Source organism: Barbus barbus (genome assembly GCF_936440315.1).
Source record: "Barbus barbus genome assembly, chromosome: 15".
NCBI lineage: Eukaryota > Metazoa > Chordata > Actinopteri > Cypriniformes > Cyprinidae > Barbus > Barbus barbus.
In genome coordinates this window covers 20,294,578-20,318,512 of record NC_136743.1, presented here as the reverse complement: position 1 = coordinate 20,318,512, position 23,935 = coordinate 20,294,578, and the positions used below count along the sequence as shown (strand labels likewise).

Sequence of the window (23,935 nt, the reverse complement as noted above, 5' to 3'; positions counted from 1 at the left end):
AGTTTCTCAGGCCCGCTAACGTCACAGGCGGAGTAACCTGAGAGCAACACTCGCTGGGACCTGCTGTGCCCTGGAACTGCAGGGTTGACAGACAAATCCCCGGAGGGCACCGAGGGGAGACGGTCACCGTGTACCGCCGTGCAAGCCGCTCCACCCCAGTAGGGGTCGCCCTCCGTAGTCCTGGGGCTCGCCCATCAGGACTTCTTCGTCGAGGACCTCTTGGCCGCCAGGACATCCCTCAGGTCTGCCTTCGGCTTCGAGGTCCTCGATACAGAGCGCCGCTGCCCTCGGCTCCGCCGCGGGGGAGCACGAGAGGCGACGCTCTGTTTCTGCGCAGCCCTGTGTGAGGAGCTGGTCTGCGGAGGGGACTGCTCCCGCCCAGCAGCCCCAAGAGTTAGAGAGCGGCGGGGGAGAAACCGCTGAAACGCCTCCGCCTGCTTGCGAGCCTCCTGGAATCTGTTGACAACCGAACTCACGGAGTCGCCAAACAGACCAGAAGGCTGAAGCGGGGCGTCCATGAGGCAGACCCTGTCTTTCTCCTTTATCTCCGACAGGGTCAGCCACAAATGCCTCTCCGTCGCCACCATAGCTGCCATGGAGCGGCCGATGGCACGGGCCGACTCCTTGGTGGCGCGGAGGGCAAGATCAGCGGTTCTCCTAAGCTCTGAAATATCTTCTGGCCTAATATCACCGCCCTCGTCTAACTCTCTCAGCAGTTCGGCCTGGTACGCCTGTAACACTGCCATAGTGTGCAGACACGCACCGGCCTGACCTGCTGCCGCATACCCCCTGCCCACTAAGGATGATGTGGTGCGCAGAGGCTTAGTGGGCAGGGTAGGAGCCTTCAGAGCTGACGCCCCCGCGGGTGACAGATAGCTCGCGAGCGTTTGTTCGACCCGGGGCATCGCTCTGTACCCGCGCACGTCCAGCTCCCGCACATTACCGTAGTAATGAGACGCGGGGACGAACGGGCGGGACGAGAATGGTTTAGCCCACGATCTCGACACCTCGATGTGGAGATCGGGGAAAAACGGGAGGCTCCTACGCAGAGGTGGCTGCCGCGCGCGCAGAAAACGCTCATCGAGTAAACTAGCGCGCGGCACAGGAAGTTTCTCGGGGGGCCAACTGATGTCTAGTTTGGCCACTGCCCGTGTAACCACCTCTAAAAGCTCCTCATACTGGGGCGGAGGCGGCGAACCCTCATCGACGCTCGCCGTCCCAACCTCCTCGGAGGAAGAGAGACGAAGCGTCGAGTCCTCATCTCGGGAGGAAGGAACTGCTTCCTCGAGAGACGGGACACCAGATCTGGCGGATACGGGGGGAGATAGGGACATGCCCGTCTCACCCTCGCCAGCCAGATCAGCCTGTGAGCCCCACGAGTGCAGCCGCCGCTCTGCCTCGGCAAAAGCGGGGCCAGCACCGCGTGGGACGCTCACAAAGGCTCTCTCCTCGAAGAGAGCCCTCCGGGTGCGGAGTGTGCGCAGCGAGAGCCGCTCACAATGCGGGCAGTCGGCTCCCTCGAGAGCCGCTGCCGCATGCTCCGCACCCAGGCAGACCACGCACAGATTATGTGTGTCCTCCCCAGTAATGTAGCGTGGGCAAGGAGTAACACACAATCTGAAGCGCGATCTGGAATCGCCCCCTGTCTTGGTCTTGCTTTTAGGCATGTCTAGCTTCAAAAAGGACAGACAACACTAAATAAGACTCACAAACAGAGAATAGGACTGACAACATACAGAGCGCTTGCTGAATGACAGAAAGCTAACGCGGGCGCCGCCGCACGTGCTTATATACTTCCTGGTCGTGACGTCACCCCGCCCGTGACGCGTCGCCCTTCTATTGGACTGATGACATAGGATGTTCAGAGCGGAATGACGCTGAGAGCGTTCCCATAGCGTCTCCGACGCAGCTCGACGTTCCTGGAAGGGAACATGCTAAATTCAAACTCTAACTTCAAAAAAGAAAAAAAGCCAATTTGTGTGGCATGCAGAGTTACTACCTAAATAGGGCAATATGACGTTCAATTTAGGTTTGGATGTAGCCTAAGAATATAGCTGCCTATGTAGACATTGAGGTAAATGCCAGTCTGAAAAAAATAAACCCAGAGACACATCTCTGTGAAGAAGGGATTCAAGGGGTTAGAGTGAAAAGTGACGTTGTGCTTCATAATTACACCCTGTAATTCAAAATTAATTTCACCCTTGAGTAAAGCAGGCAGACAACAAAAGTTGAGGAAGTTATTTTGTGCTCAAACGGGCTGTCTCATTGCAAATGATTAGAGAGAAAAGAGATGGCTGATTGCGATGAAAAGAACACTACAAAAAGCTATTGTCATCTGCCTGCAGAGCGACTGAGAGGAGTGAGGAGAAGAGAATGAAGGCCTTGGAAAATCTTCTATTAGTGAGATTCTATTACACAATTACCCGTGGAGCAGTTAACATGCACAGAGCAAAAGCGACTCAAATTACTGAGGGACAGAAAACGAGGGAAAAAGATGGCACCTCTATTATGGAGAATTATGGCTGTTGATAAAACACTGACAGGCTCCCCAGCCACAAAAAGTGAGAAACAAAGTAATGAATCACATTATGAAAAAACTTCTGTAGGAATAAGAGTAAAAGATAGGGAGAGATAGAGATGAGATAAAGACATAGCTAAAGAGATAAAGCTGAAAGTGAACTCACATTTTTGGGGAAGTCGGCTTTGAGTTCGGCCACGCTCTTGCACCAGTAGGCGGCTGTTTTTTCACTAATGAGCTCGATGTTGAGGAACGAGCCCTGGCCAGGACCGAAAATGTGACCTGAGGTAGTCCCACGCACGATTCGCGGTGACACATTGGTCACCAAATCCTGCAGGAGAGAGAAACTTTTGTCACTGTTCACTAAACTGCAATTAGCGCTGAGAAAGCACACCAACCGCATTTGCTAGATCAGACTTGGAGCCTGAATGCATTTTTCCTTTAGAACCTTTACACACATATCTGTGCTTTCTTTATCAAATTGTTAAATTCCACAAATGCTTGCTATATATTCATGATATAAGCATCAATCAAGCACAGTCTTTTTTCACAATTAAGAGAAAACTATGATAAATGAATTGATAAGAGCATGGCCCATTAGTAAGAGCAATTCGGATTCATTTGCATGTGTTAATTAGGAGCCACACAATTTTAAACAATTAAGATAACCAGGGCTGACACGTGCAACATTTTATATAGGGGCACCAGCGGCAAGATAACACATGACCAAACAAAACTTAATTTTTCTTAACATTGGGGTTAGACAAGTACATTCAAACATTTCAATACTCGGGACCCTTACATTTATTTTTATATACTGTAGCATCTTTAAAGACTGCTTTTCAAGGCACTTTACAAAAACAGAAAAAATTTAAGGCAGCTATATAATGTCATGTATAAAGACCCCCTGTGTTAGAATATTAAACATGATATAAACATTTCCTAAATTACAGAATTGACTTTAATCTTGTACTAGCTAATTGTTATACATTATATATATATATATATATATATTAAACTAAAGATGTCGTTACAATTTGTAATGTCATGACTTCTAATAACAGAATGAATAAGTATTAATATGAAATTTGGTAAATATTTTTTAAATGATTCTGTTAACCATATTTAATTAATATCTCAAGTTAACTTTGACAGCCCTAGAAAATACATTGTGTAATTTATTTTTCTCTGTGGATTTCTGTGCATGTGAATTTATGTAAATTGATATCTGTCACAACGATTTATACAAATATCTTTTTCTGCCTCCAAAATAGAACCTTAATAAAACAAATAAAAAAAATCTGTAGCCGCATGTGAGCTTCTGAAAATAACTACAGCACAATCTGTTACCGTGCCTACTGTAAGTTTCCTTTTGAAGCATAGGAAGAGAAAACCATCTTTATTACAATGAAACACATATGATTTGTAGTGAAACTGGAGCATCTTCTGATCATAAACGCCTACGTGAAACGCCTCCAAACACGAGAGCGTTAAATCTACCAGTGATTTTGTTGCCTGTGGTTTGTAGCTTCCATTTCAACACAACATCTGCCTTCAAAGCTAATACCTCGAGTGTCTTCACAGAAATGATATACATTGCTTAAGTTAGAAACTAAGCGTAGCTGCATTGCTGATAAAGGAGACGTGTGGACAAATTGTCTGGAGGTGTTTGAGATGCATGGTGGTAATAAGAGAGTAGAAAACGCTGCGATTACCAAGTACATATACTCACATTACCCACATCTCCACCTACATTTACACTTTCAGCTTGAGTACCCTCTTTAAGGTAATGCGTGTGAAGGATATCCAGTGGTAAGTAAATAATCTCTGGTTCTCTGATTCCATTAGCATGCGTTAACCTGTCAAACATTAGCCTGGGTTGAATTCACACACTTCTTTAGTCAGAGATGAGGTCAGTGGTTAGCCGTGGCCGCGTGTGTGGTGTTCGACAAACTGAGAGGGTTATCAGACCAGGCACAGCCCAGTAATCCTCTTTTAAGCCAGCACCTCTCCCAAAAGGAACACACATGATAAGAGAGTGATCAAATGTCATGCGCCACACTCGAGCGACCGAGGAAGCCTCTGATAGGCCAGCCTGGAGGCATATTCAGGGTAATTACAGACGGCGCGGTTATGCCGTCCCGACGAGCTGCCAACCCCCGCTTCCTCTTTCTCGTTCTCCTCAAAGAAAATCTCTGGTTAAATATTAGTCTGCCTGCCATTTAAACAGTCCAGCTATTTTTTTAAGCTGACACAGGAAAGCATTCGGCCACAATTATCTCTACGGCTATAGCCGTCATTATGTTGACACTCCTGTGAGGGAGGGTGCAGAATCCGTTCCCTCTGCTATTATTTTTGCTGTGTCCTTGCGTTTGAGCTCAGGTCTGCCGCAGATCAAGGGATGAGTGACCGTAACTGGAGATTGCAAAACAATTACACCTTACACAACCGCTGGCTTCTGGTTTATGTAAGCAAATTCTTGGAAGTACAGGATGTGGCGTGGTAAATAGCTAAATGGCCTTGTTGGTAATGACGTGCTTAACTGCTTTTCCATCTGCTTGTAAAGCTTATGTTTTCAAACCTTAATGGCAATGAATGGACAAAATAAAGCTTTAAATTTAATGCTTGTCTATGTTATTTACTTTTTGTAGTCAGAGCAGGCTTTTATAAATCGATCCATTCATATTGCATGGATGTTCCGGAAAAATGACCTTTACTTTCAAGTCCTTTTTTTTTTTAATTGAAAAAGTCTATACGTCTAGTATACTGGCTGTGGCCTTAAATCACCATCTTTCAAAACTTTCAGAAGTCATGGCCACTTCACGAATTGATATATTCACATTTTACAGAGTGGTTCCTCTCTGCTTTTCACTGAGTTCAGCTGTCTGGGCTTTCGATTCTGTAAAGTGAAGGGAATTTGTGTTTGTTTAGTGAGGATAAATGTCCCTTTGTAACTTCACATCAACAAATACTGTATATATCGAGCTTTCTGAGGAGCTTTTTCAATAGCTGAAAAACGTAGATGGCCACACTCATACTGATATATATACTGACTATATAATCAGATACTCGTCTTAGGTGCAGTCATATATTGTGCATATGGGTTTCTTACAACAACCGTTACATTGTTTTTGATTCATGTACTACCAGAAAAATCGCACACAAATATTAATTGCTTTGTGAAAGTAGTACAGTATCTGAACATCACAGATCGTGTGTCACAAATCACTAATGAAAATATATACACTCAACACACATTTCAGAGCAGATTTCAATGGTATAACTGAGTGTCATTAATGCAGGAAGTCATTGAACAGCACTAAGGACACAATGATGAGAACGTACAACAACAAGGAAAGATCTCAGTCATTAAAACCCAGATGAATGCTGCTTGTATGAGACATTTTCCAAGGCCTGTATAAAACCAACATTTAGCAGAAAAAAACAGTGTAAAGATGTTTTGTATACTCTTATTAAAGTAGCTCTTGACTTCATTAAGGACATCTAAATATTTGTGATATTACTCATATTAGAGGAATACTTCATCAAAAAATGAAATTATTTTACTCTCCCTCACTGTTTTTGGAAACCCAGAAATGTATCTTTCTTTCAGGAAAAAACATTTGGAGTTATTTATCTGAATGTCCAAGCTGTTTTGTTCCATAGAAAAACAGTAAGGAATTTATTTACATGAATTTTTAAATATGTATTTTAATATTATTCAAAATATTATGCATTATTATACTTTTTCACTCAAATATATTTACTTGTCATAAAAATGTAAAGTTAATCAATAATTAAAATTGACAAGCTCATTGTCAGCCTTATTGTTTAGCTCTAAATGAGACTACAGCTCTCAAGGAAGGGTTTAAGGTAAAATGCTCATATTTTTCCTCATAAAATTATCGTTCAAAACTTTTGTGTTCCATGGAAGAAAGAAACAAGTTAGAAATGACACTAGTGTAAGCGATGACAGAACTTTCATTTTTTTCCTTTAAGCAATAAAGTAAAAAACCTTTTGTGCTTCAAATTTTATTTTTTTACAATTAAACATGGATTTAAAACTTTTTTTTTTCTTTGGAAAATAAATCTGTTAATAACGCAGGGCTTCAAGTGCTGTAGAGAAAAATGAACTCTCTTAACTCCAAGGCCTTATAAAGGTGAGTGAACGTGATTTACATCTCATAAAAATATATTTGCAACAAAGTAAGGAATTAAAAGTTAGGCTTTAAACTCCCACTCTTCACGCAAACTGATTAAAAAGTCACTACAAAGATTTCTCTTCTGTCATGAAACTCAAACTTCCCACACATGACACCTGCATTTAACAAACATAAAATGAAATGCTACATGCTAACATCCCCACGCAGGTTTCACTCTTGCACCAAACTGTTTCTCGCATGCACCTCTGCCATCTCAGTGTGAATCTTTTACTTTCCATGCTATGTATTCTTTAATGAGAATATATATTTTTCCCAGTCAAGATGGCGCCGCTCATGGCAGCCATGGTGCTTCGCTATCCAGTTGTTTTGGTGTTTTTGTTAGTTTTTCCTGTTTTTTGTTTGTCAAACATGATCAGTTTTGCCAGGGAGGAACTGCTGAACATTCGGCAGAACACACCATAAAATCTCCTACTAATTTTCTATTATTCGGATGTTTTGCTGGACATAGTAGTCGGCGCAGTGGCGGCGCTGATCAAACGCAGGACGTGCAGATGGGGGAAGCGAGCTGGCGCTTGTGAAGCTCAGACAGCACGGATTTCAAATGCCGTTGCCTAGCATCCATCTGGCGAATCTCCGCTCTCTACCTAACAAAACGGACGAACACCTTCTGCTCTCCCGGACAAATAAGGATTTTTCAAACTCTGCTGTTCTGTGTTTCACAGAAATGGGAGTTCAGCTCTACAGAAACTCGCTGATCTGATCATAGACACAGAACAACAACAACCAGACTCTGTTTTAATCATTCTTGGGGACTTTAACCAAGCAAATCTTTCACGTGAACTGCCAAAATACAGACAGCATGTTACATGTCCCACCAGAGAAAGTAATATATTGGATCACTGTTACACAGCAATAAAGAATGCATTTCACTCTGTTCCACGGGCAGCTTTGGGGCTCTCTGATCACTGCCTGGTTCATCGTATACCAACCTACAGGCAAAAACTTAAATCTTCTAAACCTGTAGTAAGGACAGTAAAGAGATGGACCAACGAGAAAGAGCAGGTTTTACAAGCCTGTCTCAACCTTAGAGTGGAGTGTTTTTGAAGCTGCTGCCACCAATCTGGACGAGCTCACAGAGACTGTAACTTCATATATCAGTTACTGCGAGGATATATGCATTCCCACCAGGACTTATGTAACATTCAACAATGATAATCCATGGTTTACAACAAAACTCAGACACCTCCGTCAGGCCAAAGAGGACGCCTATAGAAATGGGGACAGAGTCTTGTACAATCAGGCCAGGAACACACTGAATAAGGAGATTAGAGTGGTTAAAAGGACCTACGCTAAAAACCTGGAAGATCAGTTCAATTCCAATGACTCCGCTTCAGTGTGGAAAGACCTGAAAGCCATCACCAAGTACAGGACACCATCCCCCAGCACTGAGGTGAATCAATAACTTGCTGAAGATCTGAATGAGTTTTATTGCAGATTTGAAACCCCCCACACCCGTCCTGACTATCTCTCTACACAACCGTTAACACCTCCTGCAACCCCCCTCTCCCCCACTCCTGTACTTCAGATCAGTGAAGAAGATGTGCGCCAGGTCATCAGGAGGAACAAGAGAAGGAAGGCACCAGGCCCAGACGGTGTGACACCAGCCTGCTTGAAAACCTGTGCTGACCAGCTGGCCCCCATCTTCACACAGATCTTCAACAGTTCACTGGAGCTGTGTGAAGTCCCTTCCTTCTTCAAAGGCTCCACCATCATCCCTGTTCCAAAGAAACCCAAGATAACAGGATTTAATGACTACAGACCTGTGGCTCTAGTGTCTGTCGTCTTGAAGTCATTTGAAAAACTGGTTCTGGCTTATCTGAAGGACATCACTGGACCCTTACTGGACCCCCTGCAGTTTGCTTACCGAGCAAACAGGTCCATGGATGATGCAGTTAACATGGGACTACATTACATCCTGCAACACCTGGACAAATCAGGGACTTATGTGAGGATCCTGTTTGTGGACTTTAGTTTGCCTTCGACACCATCATCCCTACACTCCTCCAGACCAAACTAACCCAGCTCTCTGTCCTTAGCTCTATCTGTCAGTGGATCACCAGCTTTCTGACAGATAGGCAGCAACTAGTGAGACTGGGGAAATTCATGTCAAACAGCCGCTCCACCAACACTGGTGCCCCTCAGGGCTGTGTTCTCTCCACACTGCTCTTCAAAAAAAAATCCCAACAAAGGTTGTACTTCCTTCGCTAGCTCAGGAAGTTTAACCTGCCACAGGAGCTGCTGAAACAGTTCTACTCAGCCGTCATTGAGTCTGTCCTGTGCACATCAATAACTGTCTGTTTTGGCTCAGCTACAAAATCAGGGATCAGAAGACTACAGAGAACGGTTCGAACTGCTGAACGGATTATGGGTGCCCCCCTGCCCACCCTCCAAGAACTGTACACATCCAGAGTGAGAAAAAGTGCCCAGAAAATCAGTCTCGATCCCTCACATCCAAGTCATCCCCTTTTTGAACATTTGCTATCTGGCCGGCGCTACAGAGCCACAATTACCAGGACAGCCAGGCACAACAACAGTTTCTTCCCCCAGGCAATCCAACTTATGAACAGTTAAATGCCCCCCCCCCCATTATGCAATAACAATGTGCAATAACCTTATTTTTATTTGCTACCACCTCCATCCTTGTACATCCCTGTATCTCCTTTTATTCTATCCCATTCTATCATCTATTGGGCAACTGTATATACAATCATTTCTGTTTCAATTATTCTTTTATTTATATTTACATATGTGTATTTTTTCATTCTCATCTTATTTTTATTGTCTGTGTGTCGTTGCTGTATCTGTAAACTGGAAGCTTATGAAACAAATTCCTTGTATGCGCAAGCATACTTGGCAATAAAAGCTCTTTCTGAGTCTGATTCTGATGAGGGCCTTGGCACTGTTACATCCATTCAGCACCGCCGAACGCTGTTCCAGAATCTTACCATTATAGGCTGAAGGATTGGCTATCCAGCATGCCTGGGGCAATAGAGAATTAAGAAGCACACTCAAGGACACTACAGTAGTATGTAGAGGAGGATAGTGCTTATTGATATACATGTACTGCATTAACGAATGAAAAAAGCCCTCTAGATACCTTCTCCCTTTTGTTTTATGTCATGTAATTTTTTTTCTACATGTACAAATATCTGTCTAGTGTGAAGGATTTTTGCCTTTTGCCTTTAGATCAGGGGTTCTCAACCCTGGTCCTGGAGGGCCACTGTCCTGCAGAGTTTTGCTCCAACCTTGATCAAACTCGCCTGCCTGTAGTTTACTAGTAATCCTGAACAGCTTAATTAGCTGGTTCAGGTGTGTTTGATTAGGGTTGGAGCTAAAATTTGCAAGACAGTGGCCCTCGAGGACCAGGGTTAAGAAAGCCTGCTTTAGATAGTGACGATCAAAGAAAAGAAAGGAAATCATAGGTAAAACAAAAAACAAACAAAATGAGAACAAAAAATGGAAACAAACTCAGTTTGTGAGCTTAACACGTGTAGGAAGGAGCATGTGCACATCTCCAAATGGAGTTGTTTTGTTGATGTTTAATTTGCTAATTTAATATACACTAGCAGGCAAAAGGTTAGAAAGAAAAGGTTGAAAGAAGTCTCTTATGGTCACCAAAGCTGCATTTTTGATGAAAAATACAATAAAACTCCAGTGTCACATGATTCATCAGAAATCATTCAAATATGCTGATGAATTCAAATATTGATGCTCAATTATCAGTAATGGTGTTATGCTGCTGAATATTTTTGTGGAAATCGCAATATATATATATTTGTTCAGGATTCGTTGATGAATAGAATGTTCAAAAGGTTCAAAAGGTTTTTTTTATTTATCTTACTCAAAGGTGCAGTAGGAGATTTCGGGAAATGCTAACTTTAGCCTGATAGCACTGAAAGCGAACGCCCCACCCTCCCTGCAATCGCCGTCTAAAGCCACGGCCCCACGCACATACGCTCAAAGAGCAGAATGCCAGAGACAACATTAAATTACTATAATAGGCTACATCAACGGTTCCCAATTACAGTCCTCGCGCCCTCCCCACTCCGCACATTTCGTCCGACTGTTCTTCTATTCGACTGCAAGTCATAAGTGTCCTGCGAAGTGGACATCACCAGATATTCCGCCATGATTCCAGTTCAGAGCGAGCGTATATGTTTCATACAATGGGCATTAAAGTGTGCGAGACGTGAATTTAAATTGTATTTATTTACAGAGGTATATGATGTCACACTTCACACTTCTCTAGTAAGTTTCATCTGTGTGTGAAGACCCTGCGCAGAGCAAATCCGTGAGTGAATCTTCCAAAGTGAAATTCAAACGTATTTCCCCTGCTCAGGGAGTAGGGAGCAATGAACACTGTATAGGGAGCATGTCAATTGGAATACAGTTCAAGCACGTAGCTCTCTTCTATTAGCCTTTTTCACACTTCCGCGTTTCTGGCTTCCGGTTTGGCGCTTGCAGGGTAAAAGTTTTTCCGGTGACAACAGCGGCTGTACTGAACAATAATTAATTAGAGAATCAAAGTCTTTTTTTTACAAATTAGATCCTATGAAAATGCTTGAACTGCCGGTACTGTATTCTACATAGAGCACACATTTCACAATGAACTGTTTGGTCAACTCGGGTCATCACAAATACAAGTTTGTTTAATTCTAAATGGTGGCAGTTATAATTCAGTTAACGTTAGCTTTGCCATTCTGTCCGTTTGGTGCTGGCTGTGCATTATAACTGTGCATTTTTCTCTCGCTATTATTATTAAAGTAATGTTGTATCTTCTATTTGCTCTCCTTTGCATTAATGTGATTAAGTAAATGTACGTTGTATAATGTACCCTAGGAAATACATATTAAACGAGATGACTCGTATTCATGGCTTTGTTCCTATTCTGTTAGGATTACGTTGTTTTTTTGAGTTTAATATACTTCAACCGGGCTGAGAATTGCTTAATATTCTTGGAAAAATGTGCATCTGGTCATAAATGTTGTCATTTTGAAGTAATTTATCATGATGTGGTGATTTGAGGGAAATGACTGAGTAAATTGAGAGAATACGCTCAAATGTACCGGAGATCAAAGACTATTTTAAAAAGGGGCTTTGCCGGAGAATAGAAACCATCCAGCGCTATATTGAACACGTTATCTCAGAGTCAGCGGTCTGAGTGGCCATATAAGTTACAAACAAGTCAAATGTTATTTCTTCATAGATTATATAACAACAACTTGGAAAAAAGACAAAACAGAAAAGGTAAGAAGCATTATTTGACAAAAGGACACACTGATATAATAGGCGCAGAACTGTAACGGAACTGATTTTACCCTGCGCTGACGTAGTTTCCGATTCTTGTGAAAAAGGCTAATCGGGCTGGTTATCTGAATCAGGTGTGTTAACTAAGCGAGACAGGCAAAATATGCAGAGCGGGGGGCGTGAGGCCTGGAATTGGAAACAGCTGGGCTACATCATGTGTCATTCACCGATGAGAAAACTTCATAGCACAGTTAGTAAAAATACTACAATACCAGGGGGGTGTTCCAGAAAGCAGGTTATGTGACATACCCGGGTATGTTTAAGAGTAAGTAAGCGGATAACCTCAACTTTCAGTTCCAAAAACAGAGGTAACTTTCAGAGTATGTAAGTATCCATAGCAACATGTTCTCTGAAGATAACCTGCTCCAGAGTAGGTTCAGTTTCAGGGTTAGCTTACTTCAGAGCTATCAGTGCATGTGTGCGTGACTTACTAATGAGACTCCAGTGGGCGTGACAGATAGCGCACAATATTATATATTATTACAATAAGTTTATATATATATATATATATATATATATATATATAAACTTATTGTAATAATATATAACTGTGCGCTATCTGTCACGCCCACTGGAGTCTCATTAGTAAGTATAAAAATATAACAAACAAACAAATATATATATTTGTATATATATATATTAAAGATGAAACGTAAAAAAAAAGAAACATGATTGCACAACCACCCATTAATTGTCGATATGCACTATGTGCGCAAATGGCTTTTGAACAGAAGAAAAAGAAAGAAGCAGTATGGCGCACTTTTTGTTAGCGTCCATTTCCATAGTGACTCGTCGATTCATCGCTCTATTGTGTTAACCAGGAACATACTCTGGGTTGAATGAACTTACTCCTGGACTCGTTTTTGGAACAAACATACCTCGAGTAAGCAAGGTTTGGGTCGATCAACTGAGAATTCAGGGTTTAGCAGATGGTAAGTTAACCCTGCTTTCTGGAACACCCCCCAGGAAGGAAGATTGGGTTGTTGATGTTTGTCTGCCATTCTCGCTCTGTCTGCACAGCATGCGGGAAAGCGCTGATGACGTATCGTGTCTGCGCAAACAGGGTGCGCAGAGGTATGCAAATACATACTGTAGAGTCTTATTGAACCAAGACTCAAACAATTGAGCTCGTGCATACCTAAGAGGATAACCATCGTCTTATCTCCTGAGACCATAAAAACAGGGAATATATTTGAGAAGAATCTGGATGTCTTTAAAGAAGAGAACCTTCAGTGTTCGACCGGGTTTATCATAAATAAAGTCGAACAGGGCAAAGACCTTGTCATCTGGAACAAACCCTCCCTGATTTTCTGACCATTAACGCAATAATTCAATGATGTGTTTACGACACACGTCCAGCTAAGAAGATCTCCAGATGCGTGTCCAACGGAACACTCGTGACCCCCAGACAACCTCTCTCTCTCTCTCTCTCCACATTCGAAACTAAAACGCGCCCTTTCTGCGTATTAACAGACAAAGAGACTCAAACCTTTGAATTAGAACAGTTTAAAAGGGACAAATTATAATTGCTTCGGCTATTGAAGCAATATACTCAAAAACAATATATATATTACATTTACAATATATATTAAGGTTGTTTTCATGTCATTTATAAGCTTGCTGTGTTATTGGAATCTAGGGTATTGTTGTAATCTTTTGATGTTTAACTTTCCCGATCACTATTGTTTAGTTTCACATGTTTGGTGTGATTATTTAGAATTAAGGATTGTTTCATCTATGGCTTAACCGCGTAATAGATACAATTGATATATGTACTTTGGGTATGCAAAATACTTGGTGTTTTATTTCGAATGAAAGCTGATTTCATCAGCAATAATCTGGTGTGGATGGAAATTGTCTTTTCTCATCAATATATGATTACAATACGATTAGAAATCTGCTGTCAATAATTTCTTCGTGTGATAAAATAACTGAACAGATAATGTATGCACGGAAAAAAGCTGTGCAGGGCGGGGCTCCGCCCCACAAGAAGAATCCGATTGGGTCAGTCGCCTGTGGGTGGATCCCAAATCGGCCCGTTAAAGACAGACACCCAACTGTGTGTCTCAGTTGTTTAAGCTCAGCTCGCTCGTCTCTCTATGCTTGCTCACGCGCTGTTGGAACTTAGGTTCCTGCTCTGGTCACGCTGCTAAGCGCTTTTTGCCATTAACATCATGGCCGAGCATTGAACAGCGATCAAGACTCAGTCAAACTTAGAAAGAAACTTTAACACCAGACCAAAAAACTGAAACCAACTTCCTGAGAGCGTCATCACTTCACAGAGAAACCATCCAATTGCGAGAGGGGTTCCCCGTGACGACACATCAGCAGCCAATCCGCACCCCGGGGGTTCCCTTAACCAGGAAGGAACTGAAATTCAGCTGAAAGCAAGTAAATCAAACAATACTTCCTAATTTTGCTTAAACTGGTTGTATTCATCTTTAAGAGTAAAGATAGTGAAGTTCCATGCTGTGATTTCCCTCAGGTTGAAGTTAGAGCATTCTTGAAAACGAACATCAGAACCTAAGACTCTCTTCAGATCAAAACAATTCATTGCCTGCAGTGTGTGTGTGTGTGTGTGTGTGTGTGTGTGTGTGTATTTACGTATTCTGTTTTGTGTTGTTTAGCTTAGTATTGTGTTAGAGTAGTGAAATAAACTTTGATTCTATTAAGAAATCTCTTGTCTGTTGCTGTGATTCTAAAATCTGAAACTATTTGCCAAAGATCGCGTTACCTACGCTCAAAATTTATTTATGCTAATTTTACCTAATGTCAACATTACCTAATCAATTCAGTATCACTGTGGCCACAAAATTAATCTGAATTGTTAAGGTATACTGGTTTAATGCTTGCTGGACAAGTCGTTAATGAGGTATAGTTAATAAGGTATAAGTTGGACATTTTGATTAATATCAACTAATCATAAATATCGAATCTTAAGAATGATTCCCTAAAAGCTAAAATTAGAACAATAGTTCAAAAGTTATTACAATACATTGACAGGCAGGTAGGAAAGACAATTAAAACGCTCGGACCGAATGCACCTATTGCACCTTTAAACCACACTTTTGAATGGTAGTGTATCATGGCCTGGCAACAGCAACATCATGTATTCAGCTCCCATGTACTGCATGAAATGAAATAATAAAGCATTTAACTTTTAAACATTTCCATCATCCAGTCATGAAAATGCCACTTAGTTAAATGTAGAATGTCACCAAGATTTGTAATACCTATACAGAGAAACCCTTATAGCTCAGTGGCAGCGACTTACAAGCCATTGAATACAGTGTTTGTTAATAACAGTACAGAGTCACAAAACATGCCAAGACATCTGAATAATTCATTGCAATCATTCATATTCATGCAAACATTTACGAATGTAAAGCCATCTAAATTCACCTCTGGGAAAATACTCTTTATCTAGCTCTCTCTCTAGAGTTGTGGACTCAAGGTGCCTGAATCAGTGCGGGAAAGTTCCACCCACACCATGTCTCCCTGCAGAGATCCGTGCACATAACAAATTCGCATTAATTGCGGGACGGCAGCCGTCTGTCCCCAGCCACCATTGATTTCCTGCATGCTCCGGCTGGCCCACATGGGCGTGAGGGACTGAGTAGTCTGCCTGTTTTTTTTAGGGCCTAAGCAGAGAGGAAGTGGAAGAGAGAGCACAGATGTCCTACCTAGCTGTGCAACAATACCTGGTGCTCCTGTTGGGGTTACAGCCTGTCAAGAACATTTTCTATGGATTGGCAATTCAGACATACTGTAGCTCTAACTATACTACTAACTAAATCAAAACAGGTCTGTATGTTCCAGGGGAAACTAGTCTTAATCCTGCAGCATACAATTCTAGAGAAATGTGTGCTTTCAATTTGGTTCCAGCAGTGCCATAAAGAAATGTTTTATTGACTCTGGTGTGGAAAAGAAAAAAATCTTGACAAACCTGCTCAAAGCACACAGCTGAACCCTACTAAACACCTTTGAGATAAATTGGAACAATGTTCCAGGCACCATCACCCCATCATGCAATGTCAGTACCTGACCTCAATAATGGCCATATGTCAGACAAGTGTATGTCATAATGGCTATGCTCACACAGCAACAGACCATGTTTGTCAGTCCTGGTTGGAGTGCTAAATATGGTTATGCTCACACAACATTTGGCTATGAAAGAGACTGATAACGGCATTCTATAACCAAACTGACAGTCTTTAAAATATTGCCTGAATTTTGAGATTAAGTTATATATTTGTTGTATAAATGGAACCGCAGTGGACAACTAGGTGCCAGTGATGTTATTGACATATAGGTATGGCATGAGTTGTGTGTTGTTCTTCTTTGCTGTCAGTCACTAATGTTAGGGCTGTCAAATACTCTAAGGTTATGAAAATGCCAGAAAATAGATGTATTGTGTCAACAATTTCTCACTTCCAACTCGTCACATATTGAAGCTTGGTCAGGACCACTTGGCGTCGCTTTTTGATGCTCAAGGTACCCCATTAGCGTAATTTTTCGACTTGCAGCATCCTCTGTTGTTTTCAGTTGTTTGTCATAATGTAATGGTTTGCAAGCATTTGTAAAAAATATAAATCATTTTATATAAATGTATACTTTCATTGAAGCGCCTAACCCCGCCCCTACCCTAAACCTACCCACTTCTAAACAATATAAAACACGTAACAGGCAAAGATAAGTGCAGTCACAGGTATTTATTGCAAAAAGTGACCATAATCAAGCAGAATAAAAGTCATGTTGCATTCCAAGTCTTCTGAAGCCATACGATGTCTCTATGTGAAGGAAGAGTGTCAAACATAAGGTTTTAATCGCTGAAAATGATCCCGCGCGTTACTAAAATCTCATTCAAAATCTTTAATATTTACTCACTGTGGTTACAGTTGTTATTCACATCTATTATGAAAATAATTTATTTGGTTATTTACTCATACAGACGATATTCATAGTTTTTTTAGGTTTTAGTAAATAAAGTTCTCAATCCCAAATACTGACTGTGAACACAGCTTTTAAGAGTAAAACCGGTTAATAAATACAGCTGTCGATCCCCAACACTGTGGGAATGCAGCATTTGAGAGTAAAATCTGTTAATAAATATGACTGTCAATCTCAAATACTGTGGGGATGCAACATTTAAGATTAAAATTAAATACGGTTGTCAGTCCCAAACACTGTGTGAACACAGCTCTTGAGAGTGAAACCTGTTATTAAATACAGTTTTCAATCCCAAATACTGACTATGAACATACAGTAGCTCTTGAAAGTGAAACATGTTAGTAAATATGGTTTTCATACCCAAACAGTGACTGTGTGAATGCAGATTTTGAGAATGAAACCAGTTAGTAAATATGGGTTTTCAATCCCAAATACTGACTGAACGCAGCATTTGAGAGTGAAACCTGTTAATAAATAAAATTGTCAATCTAAAAACGGTGAACACAGTTTTTGAGAGTAAAGCCTATTAGTAAATATGGTTGTCAATCCCAAACACTGACTGTGTGAACGCAGCTTTTGCGAGTTGTCCATCAATGAAGGAACACATTCAATTTTCTGTCAAGCATGTTGATAAATGCGGTTGTCAGTCTCAAATACTGCTTGTATGAATATACTGTAGCCACTGAATTGCATGTTTTATGAAACCTTATGTGTCAATATCTGCCAAGTAGATTAGATCAATGAGTCAAATAGTTTTGAGTGTGGACTAGAAAGAACAGAATGTGCTCACACCCACCATTATAAACGCTAACTTAATTGAACAAAGCACCGTGCAATTAGAGGCTAACTAGGAGATGTGGATCTCATCTGCTCTTCCATTGCAGTTTTATACTGCACTGCAGATATTAAGTCTTGTAGCCTGAAGTGGTGTGTTTTAAAGCTTAGGTGTGATAAGCTCCTGTCTGAGCTATGACAATGATTGAATGTGTTTTAAACAGCAGGGGATGGGCTTATTTCTCATGCAGGAAGCGAGCGAGTTCTGTCTCTGCACTGCACTCCGATCCATAACCAACCGGCTAAATCAGTAGAGGGGAAAGTGGGTATAGCTGCGTAGCTTTGTCAAGAGCGGCCCAGACAATGTTATGATGAATGTGTCAGCGAGAGGGAGATGTATTTTTCCACAGCCGAAAATCTGGCTCACCTCCTTTCTCGCTAACTTTAAAATTCATCATGACTCTGCAGGGGCATAATGAACTCCATCAAAAATCAGCCAGCATTAACATCATCTCCAACCAGCTGATCCGTCGGCTAAGGATACTGCTCGTGTGAGCTCAAGAACACGAGTAATAGGCAATCAACCTCGCATAAAAGAACAATAGCAGTCATCATTCATTCTCATGTACAATTAGCGCAGCGCTGACTGAGTGATGGCCCCTTAACCCTCCAGCGCTCTGACATGCCACTTCCTGGCTGCCTGCCTGCGACGGCACCACGGAGGAAAAGCGTGACACTGTGCAAAGTCTCTCACACAGAGACGACTTAAAAGGCTAATTGGGCCTGGAGGTTCTGATACATCTGAGATCTCAGCACACATCAGCTCTTCAAGTCGCCGTTTGATGGCTAAGATCTGATCACATGACCTTCTCGTGTGGATCTGAGGGGCAGTGGACTCTTAGATCATCAGAGACGAGGAATAACAGAGAAGTGCCACTAACTGTCATGCAAAACCATTCCCGGGGCCCGTTCCAAGCCATTGTGGTGCTAATTCCTGAGGGACTCGCATCTTGAGACAGAAGGGAAAAATAAAACATTTACATATGCAATGCATCTCATTAATTATAATTAATGAAAGTGCCGCCTGCTTGCTGGGTGCCCCTGTTAGCACTAGGTAAATTAGCTATTCGGCACACATATACACAGGCGAACGCTATTGATGCAGCGCGGCCTCGACGGACGACTCATCTTAGCGCAGCTCAGGAGAACAGGATATTAAAAAGAAGTCCCCTATGTTCTAATGACAGCACTGTGCGGAGACACGAAGAACATGTTGACACTGAGGGGTTTTCTTTATCCTGTCTGCGAGAGAGAATGAAAGGGACAGAGTGTTTCAGTGCAGTCTTTCTAGACTATGGCTTCATCTCGCCGCTGCAGCGTAAGATTCGAAGAATTATTCGCTGGGGGTTGTTGTTGACATTGGTCATGAACTGCCATAGTTTTTTATTTTCTCTAAGGTCCATTTATAAAAGTTATCAAGATTTTTTTTTTACATCAAAGACATCCTAATTTAGAAGTAATAGACTATTTTCTGTCCTGTTTTTAACCTCCCTCATCAGAATAGGCGTGGCGGATTGTAGACTCAGTAATAAACGCCCACTTCTATGATTGGCTAATAGTTGTGTATGTTTGACAGCCTACATCCTTCCTAGATGGACACTGCTATGTTTTAGGTTAAAAACACATAAATACTCAAATATAATCGATTACTAAATATCAAACGATTTATAATAACAGACAAAGCAATAGTGACCACGTAATGCAAACAATTACTCACACTTGTGTGGTGCGACATCGGCTCCAATATAGTCGGCACAGCATCATCTTTTAATTTCAATCGTTCTGAAAATCCTGCGTCGAATTGTGCGTTTTTTGTAAATGAATCCGCTGTACAATTAAGTGAACAAAGTGGTCTGGCATTCATTAAAAATAAAGTTAATCAAATAAAGTTGATAATTTGGTTTCTGCGTAGACTCGCATTTGCCTCTCTTGTTATTTACACTACATGCACGAATCGGTAGGTGGGGCTAAACAGGCAGCGATGTAGAAGCAGGCGTTGATCTTCTTCTGTGGAGGCTTTGTTTAGCCACACTATTGCAGCATAAAGTGGCACATTCCACATCCTGTTGTTTTGGCAGATTGATTTCAATATAATTATTTTTTAGACTAACAAGAACATTTTGAGTTTTGAAACTTATAGAAAGTTTTTTTTAATAGCACAATGACCTATTATATGTCAAAATATCAAGGGAATTATGATTTCTCAGTTCATGACCGCTTTAAAACAGACTAGAAAGAGATTCAGTTTTAGAGTGGAGGGGCAAAAATGGGGGTTTAGGTGGTTGGTACATTTGATATACCAGCCAATAGTGGGTGAACAGTATCAAATTATTTAGTACTCCGCCTATGCTTTTATTTTTGTTTGATTGTATAGTCTTGAGGAAAAAGTAAACAACAAAGACACAGAATGCAAACGGTGGACACAACAGAATAATATATTAATTAAGTAATATCTTTACTGCATTCAACCCAGAATAATAATTTTTAAAAATCATTCTGTTTTTTCTCCTTTCTTCAGACTTGATAAAACTGTCCAGGCTCCTCCTATGAAACTGCAATCTTTGAAAATGTTCACTCATTTATTCTTCAACTACTTTTTTTCTTTGAAGTCCCTTAAACGCTGTCATTTGCTTTCTCAAATTCTTTGTGAAATTGACGCTCTGATCGAAGAGCTGCGCAGACGCCTCTTGCCGTTGTCATGGCAACGTCTGATACGACTCAAACTCTGCGCTCTCCCTCTCGTCTCCTTTCTTTTTTTAATTCTATTTCCATTTCTAGCTCCACTAATCAAGGACTTCCAGTAAGCCCAGAACAAACAGATGTTACCGATTAATTTTCCCATCACTTGAATTAGAAAGTAAATTAAAACAAAAAAGATTTTCTGCTGGAGTTCAATAAACAACTCATGTCTGTTTCATTTATTTATTTATTTTTTACCTCCTGTCAAGAATAAATGTTACATTGCTAACAAGGCAGATGCATGGCTGCCTAATGGGAGGGTTGTTGGTTTTGATTTTTTTTTTTAAGAAAGCCACCAGAATGTGGCTCATTATGGCTGGTGTTAGTGTGTACATACGTGTGTATGAGTGTGTGTCTGTAAGCTGTTTCACAAGCTGGAAAGGCTTGCATTATTGTTAGCAGTGCCCAGTGCTGGTGCTTTCATATGCTTATGACTTTTCGGGGATTTTTGTCACGGTTTCAGTTTCTGTGATGTTGTACGAAAGACTTTGCTCTGCTGATACTTTGCAATGCAGTGTGTGCTTCCTACACAAACACACCACCCAAATCCAAGCACGAGTGCATGCAGAGCCTATGGCATACTGCATGTTGATTTTTTTTTTTCTGTGTTCTGTAAATATACCTTGTTCAGGCCAAAGGTCTTGGTGAGGGCAAAGCCCCAGCCCTGCTCGAAGGCTCTGCGGATCATGGCTGCACTGGTTGTGGGTGGAGCGCTGGCCAGCCCAAATGGGTTAGGAAACTTAATCCCACACATCTCCACGCTGATGTCCACTGTATCGATGGCGCAGTGGAACAAAGGCAGTTTGGGAGTGGTGCTTACTGTGTTACCATGAACGGACTGCAGAGAAAACACACACATATAAACCATTACTTCTTGTGCCTTCATTGCCATCACTAATAAAAATAAATAAATACACACAAACAAACAACAACAACAAAAATACATCTCAAAGGAAATAATAATGCTGAATTGTTTTCCCTTTTATATGTTGTTTTTTTTGGCAGATAAGTGTTTAAAGGAATGGTCTAGGTTGAAACTAAATTACAAATATAGCTGCAAGCATCAATTACGGGGCCAAGCACTACGGAAGAAAGCATGAGACCAACTGCAGCAATGAGTTGGATCAATTGAAGCCATTTTAAGATTATCATAGTCCAAATCGCTGAAAAATCATTTAAAACTACTAGTAATATGATGGAATGACTTTTCAACTTTGACCAACAGGTGGCACCATCATCAAATCGATGTGGTGTGTTCTGTGTGAGTTGATAATGGCACACACAAAGATTGGTGTCAATATGCCAAAGCATTGCAGAGATACGGCCTCGAGTGTCATTTTGGCATCATAACTCAAATTCGTTGTTGTGGTATGTGAAAACTGTTTTGTCTATTAACACGAAATCCATAACTTTCTGCCAGCATGGTCTGAAGATGATATGATTCGATTTGTGTGAAAATCGGACCAACAGTCTAGGACGAGTTCGAAAAAGTATATTTTTAATGAAAATCAAAAGGGCAGAGAGAAAGTTTGGCTGGAGCATCAGACCAACTGCAGAAATTAGTAATTGAAGCCATTTTATGATTAATTTAGTCAAAACGGCTAAAGAATCATATAAAAACCTCTAGTAATATGATTTATTGGCTTATAACGTTTGACCAATAGGTGGCGCTGTTATCAAGTCAATATAATGTGTTCTGTGTGCGTTGACAATGGCACACACAAAGATAGGTGTCAATATACCAAAGCATTGCAGACATACGGCCTCAAGTGTCATATTGGCATCATAACTCAAATTCGTTGTTGTGGAATGTGAAAACTGTTTTGTCTATCAACACAAAATCCATAACTTTTTTTTCAGCATTGTCTGAAGAGGATATGATTCGAGTTTGGTGAAAATTGGACCAACAGTCTACGAGGAGTTCGAAAAAGGGCAGAGAGGAAGTTTGGCTGACTACGGTAACATTGGTATCACTGTTCTGAGCATGACCCAAGGAATCTATAAATATCAGTCTCATTTCAATAGGCAAAATTCACAGAAAGATATAAGCATTTATTTGACATTTCATTATAACTTTTGACCAAAAGGTGGCACTATCTGAAAACATTTTGAGTACTTTCAGGTCATGGTCTCCATGGTACATATAAAGTTTTGGAATGGTACACCAATGCATTCGTAAAATATAGCATTTTATATCATAAAACTCCATTATAGTCAATGGCAATTTCATGTTTTGTTCAATTATAGCGCCACCAAGAGGCACAATCCCACCAAATTTTTTACGTGTCCTTAGAGTGTGCCCATACATATGCGTGTCAAATTTGATTTGGAGTTATAGACATATACGTGTGTAAGAGAAAAAATACTGACTGTTGAGTTTGCATTTTTGTGCCACTTACTATCAAAATTTTGGCAATTGGGCATTGGCATATAGCCAGGACGCTAAGTTTTCGAACTTCCTACGGTGGTTTTGTGTCGATCGGAGAAAAGGTTTCTAAGATATTGCCAGATGTTTTTTAAGCGCTACAATGCAACGTAGCACAAACCATAAGGCTAAACCTGGGAAGTTTGGTATCGATGGACTCGGGAACGATTCCATCGATACGATTTCAGTCCTGTGAAAATAAGTCAACCCCACCCAAAGTTATAAGCATGTGAAAATTAGATTTTACCACTAGGTGGCGCTGCATCAAAACTTCTCAGGCTCCTTCAGGGCATCGTGCTGATGACCCATACCAAGTTTCGTAACGATACGTTAATTCGTTTGTAAAATATAACATTTTACTGCAAAATTCAACATGGCCGATGCGCAAAATGGCTGACATGGGAAAATTGGATATGGTTGGACTCGGCATGATGCTCCGAATCCAATGAGACCGTTTTGTGATTTTTGGCCAAATCATATGCATTTTTCATATCTCCTGACCACTAGGTGGCACAGTGCCGAAACACTGCAGGTTGTCTCAAGTCATGCTTGGTATGATACACACCAAGTTTCGTCTCAATCCGTCAAACCCTTGCGGAGATATAAGCTCAGATCCATTTTTGCATGTTTTTTGGCGAATTCGTTAATGTGGTATTCCAGAACGCTTGGACGAATCGACTTTAATTCCATAACTTTTTGCCTCCATGGTTTGTAGATGATCTGAGCCAATTTTGGTGAGAATCGGACGAATCGTCTAGGACGAGTTCGACAAAATAGGTTTTACGAACAATTGAAGATTGCCCACGGTGCCAAAACCACTTCCAAGTGGTTTGTTGACCATGATATTACTGTGCTTGATTGGTCAGCGAACATGCCTGACCTGAACCCCATATGGAATCTATGGTATATTTTCAAGAGAAAAATGAGAAACAGTCGATC

General features: G+C 41.1%; 1 protein-coding gene across 1 annotated transcript in view; it reads right to left on the bottom strand.

Annotated features, from left to right (window-relative positions):
- The window catches only part of LOC306881360 (dihydropyrimidine dehydrogenase [NADP(+)]), a 170,053-nt gene that overhangs the window by 83,570 nt on the left and 62,548 nt on the right, over nucleotides 1-23,935 (bottom strand). The window contains exons 13-14 of the mRNA XM_079435424.1: nucleotides 21,194-21,409; nucleotides 2,685-2,849 (exon numbers count right to left, since the gene is read on the bottom strand). Coding sequence (XP_079291550.1) covers nucleotides 2,685-2,849; nucleotides 21,194-21,409 — 381 coding nt within the window. The remainder of the gene's footprint in view (nucleotides 1-2,684; nucleotides 2,850-21,193; nucleotides 21,410-23,935) is intronic.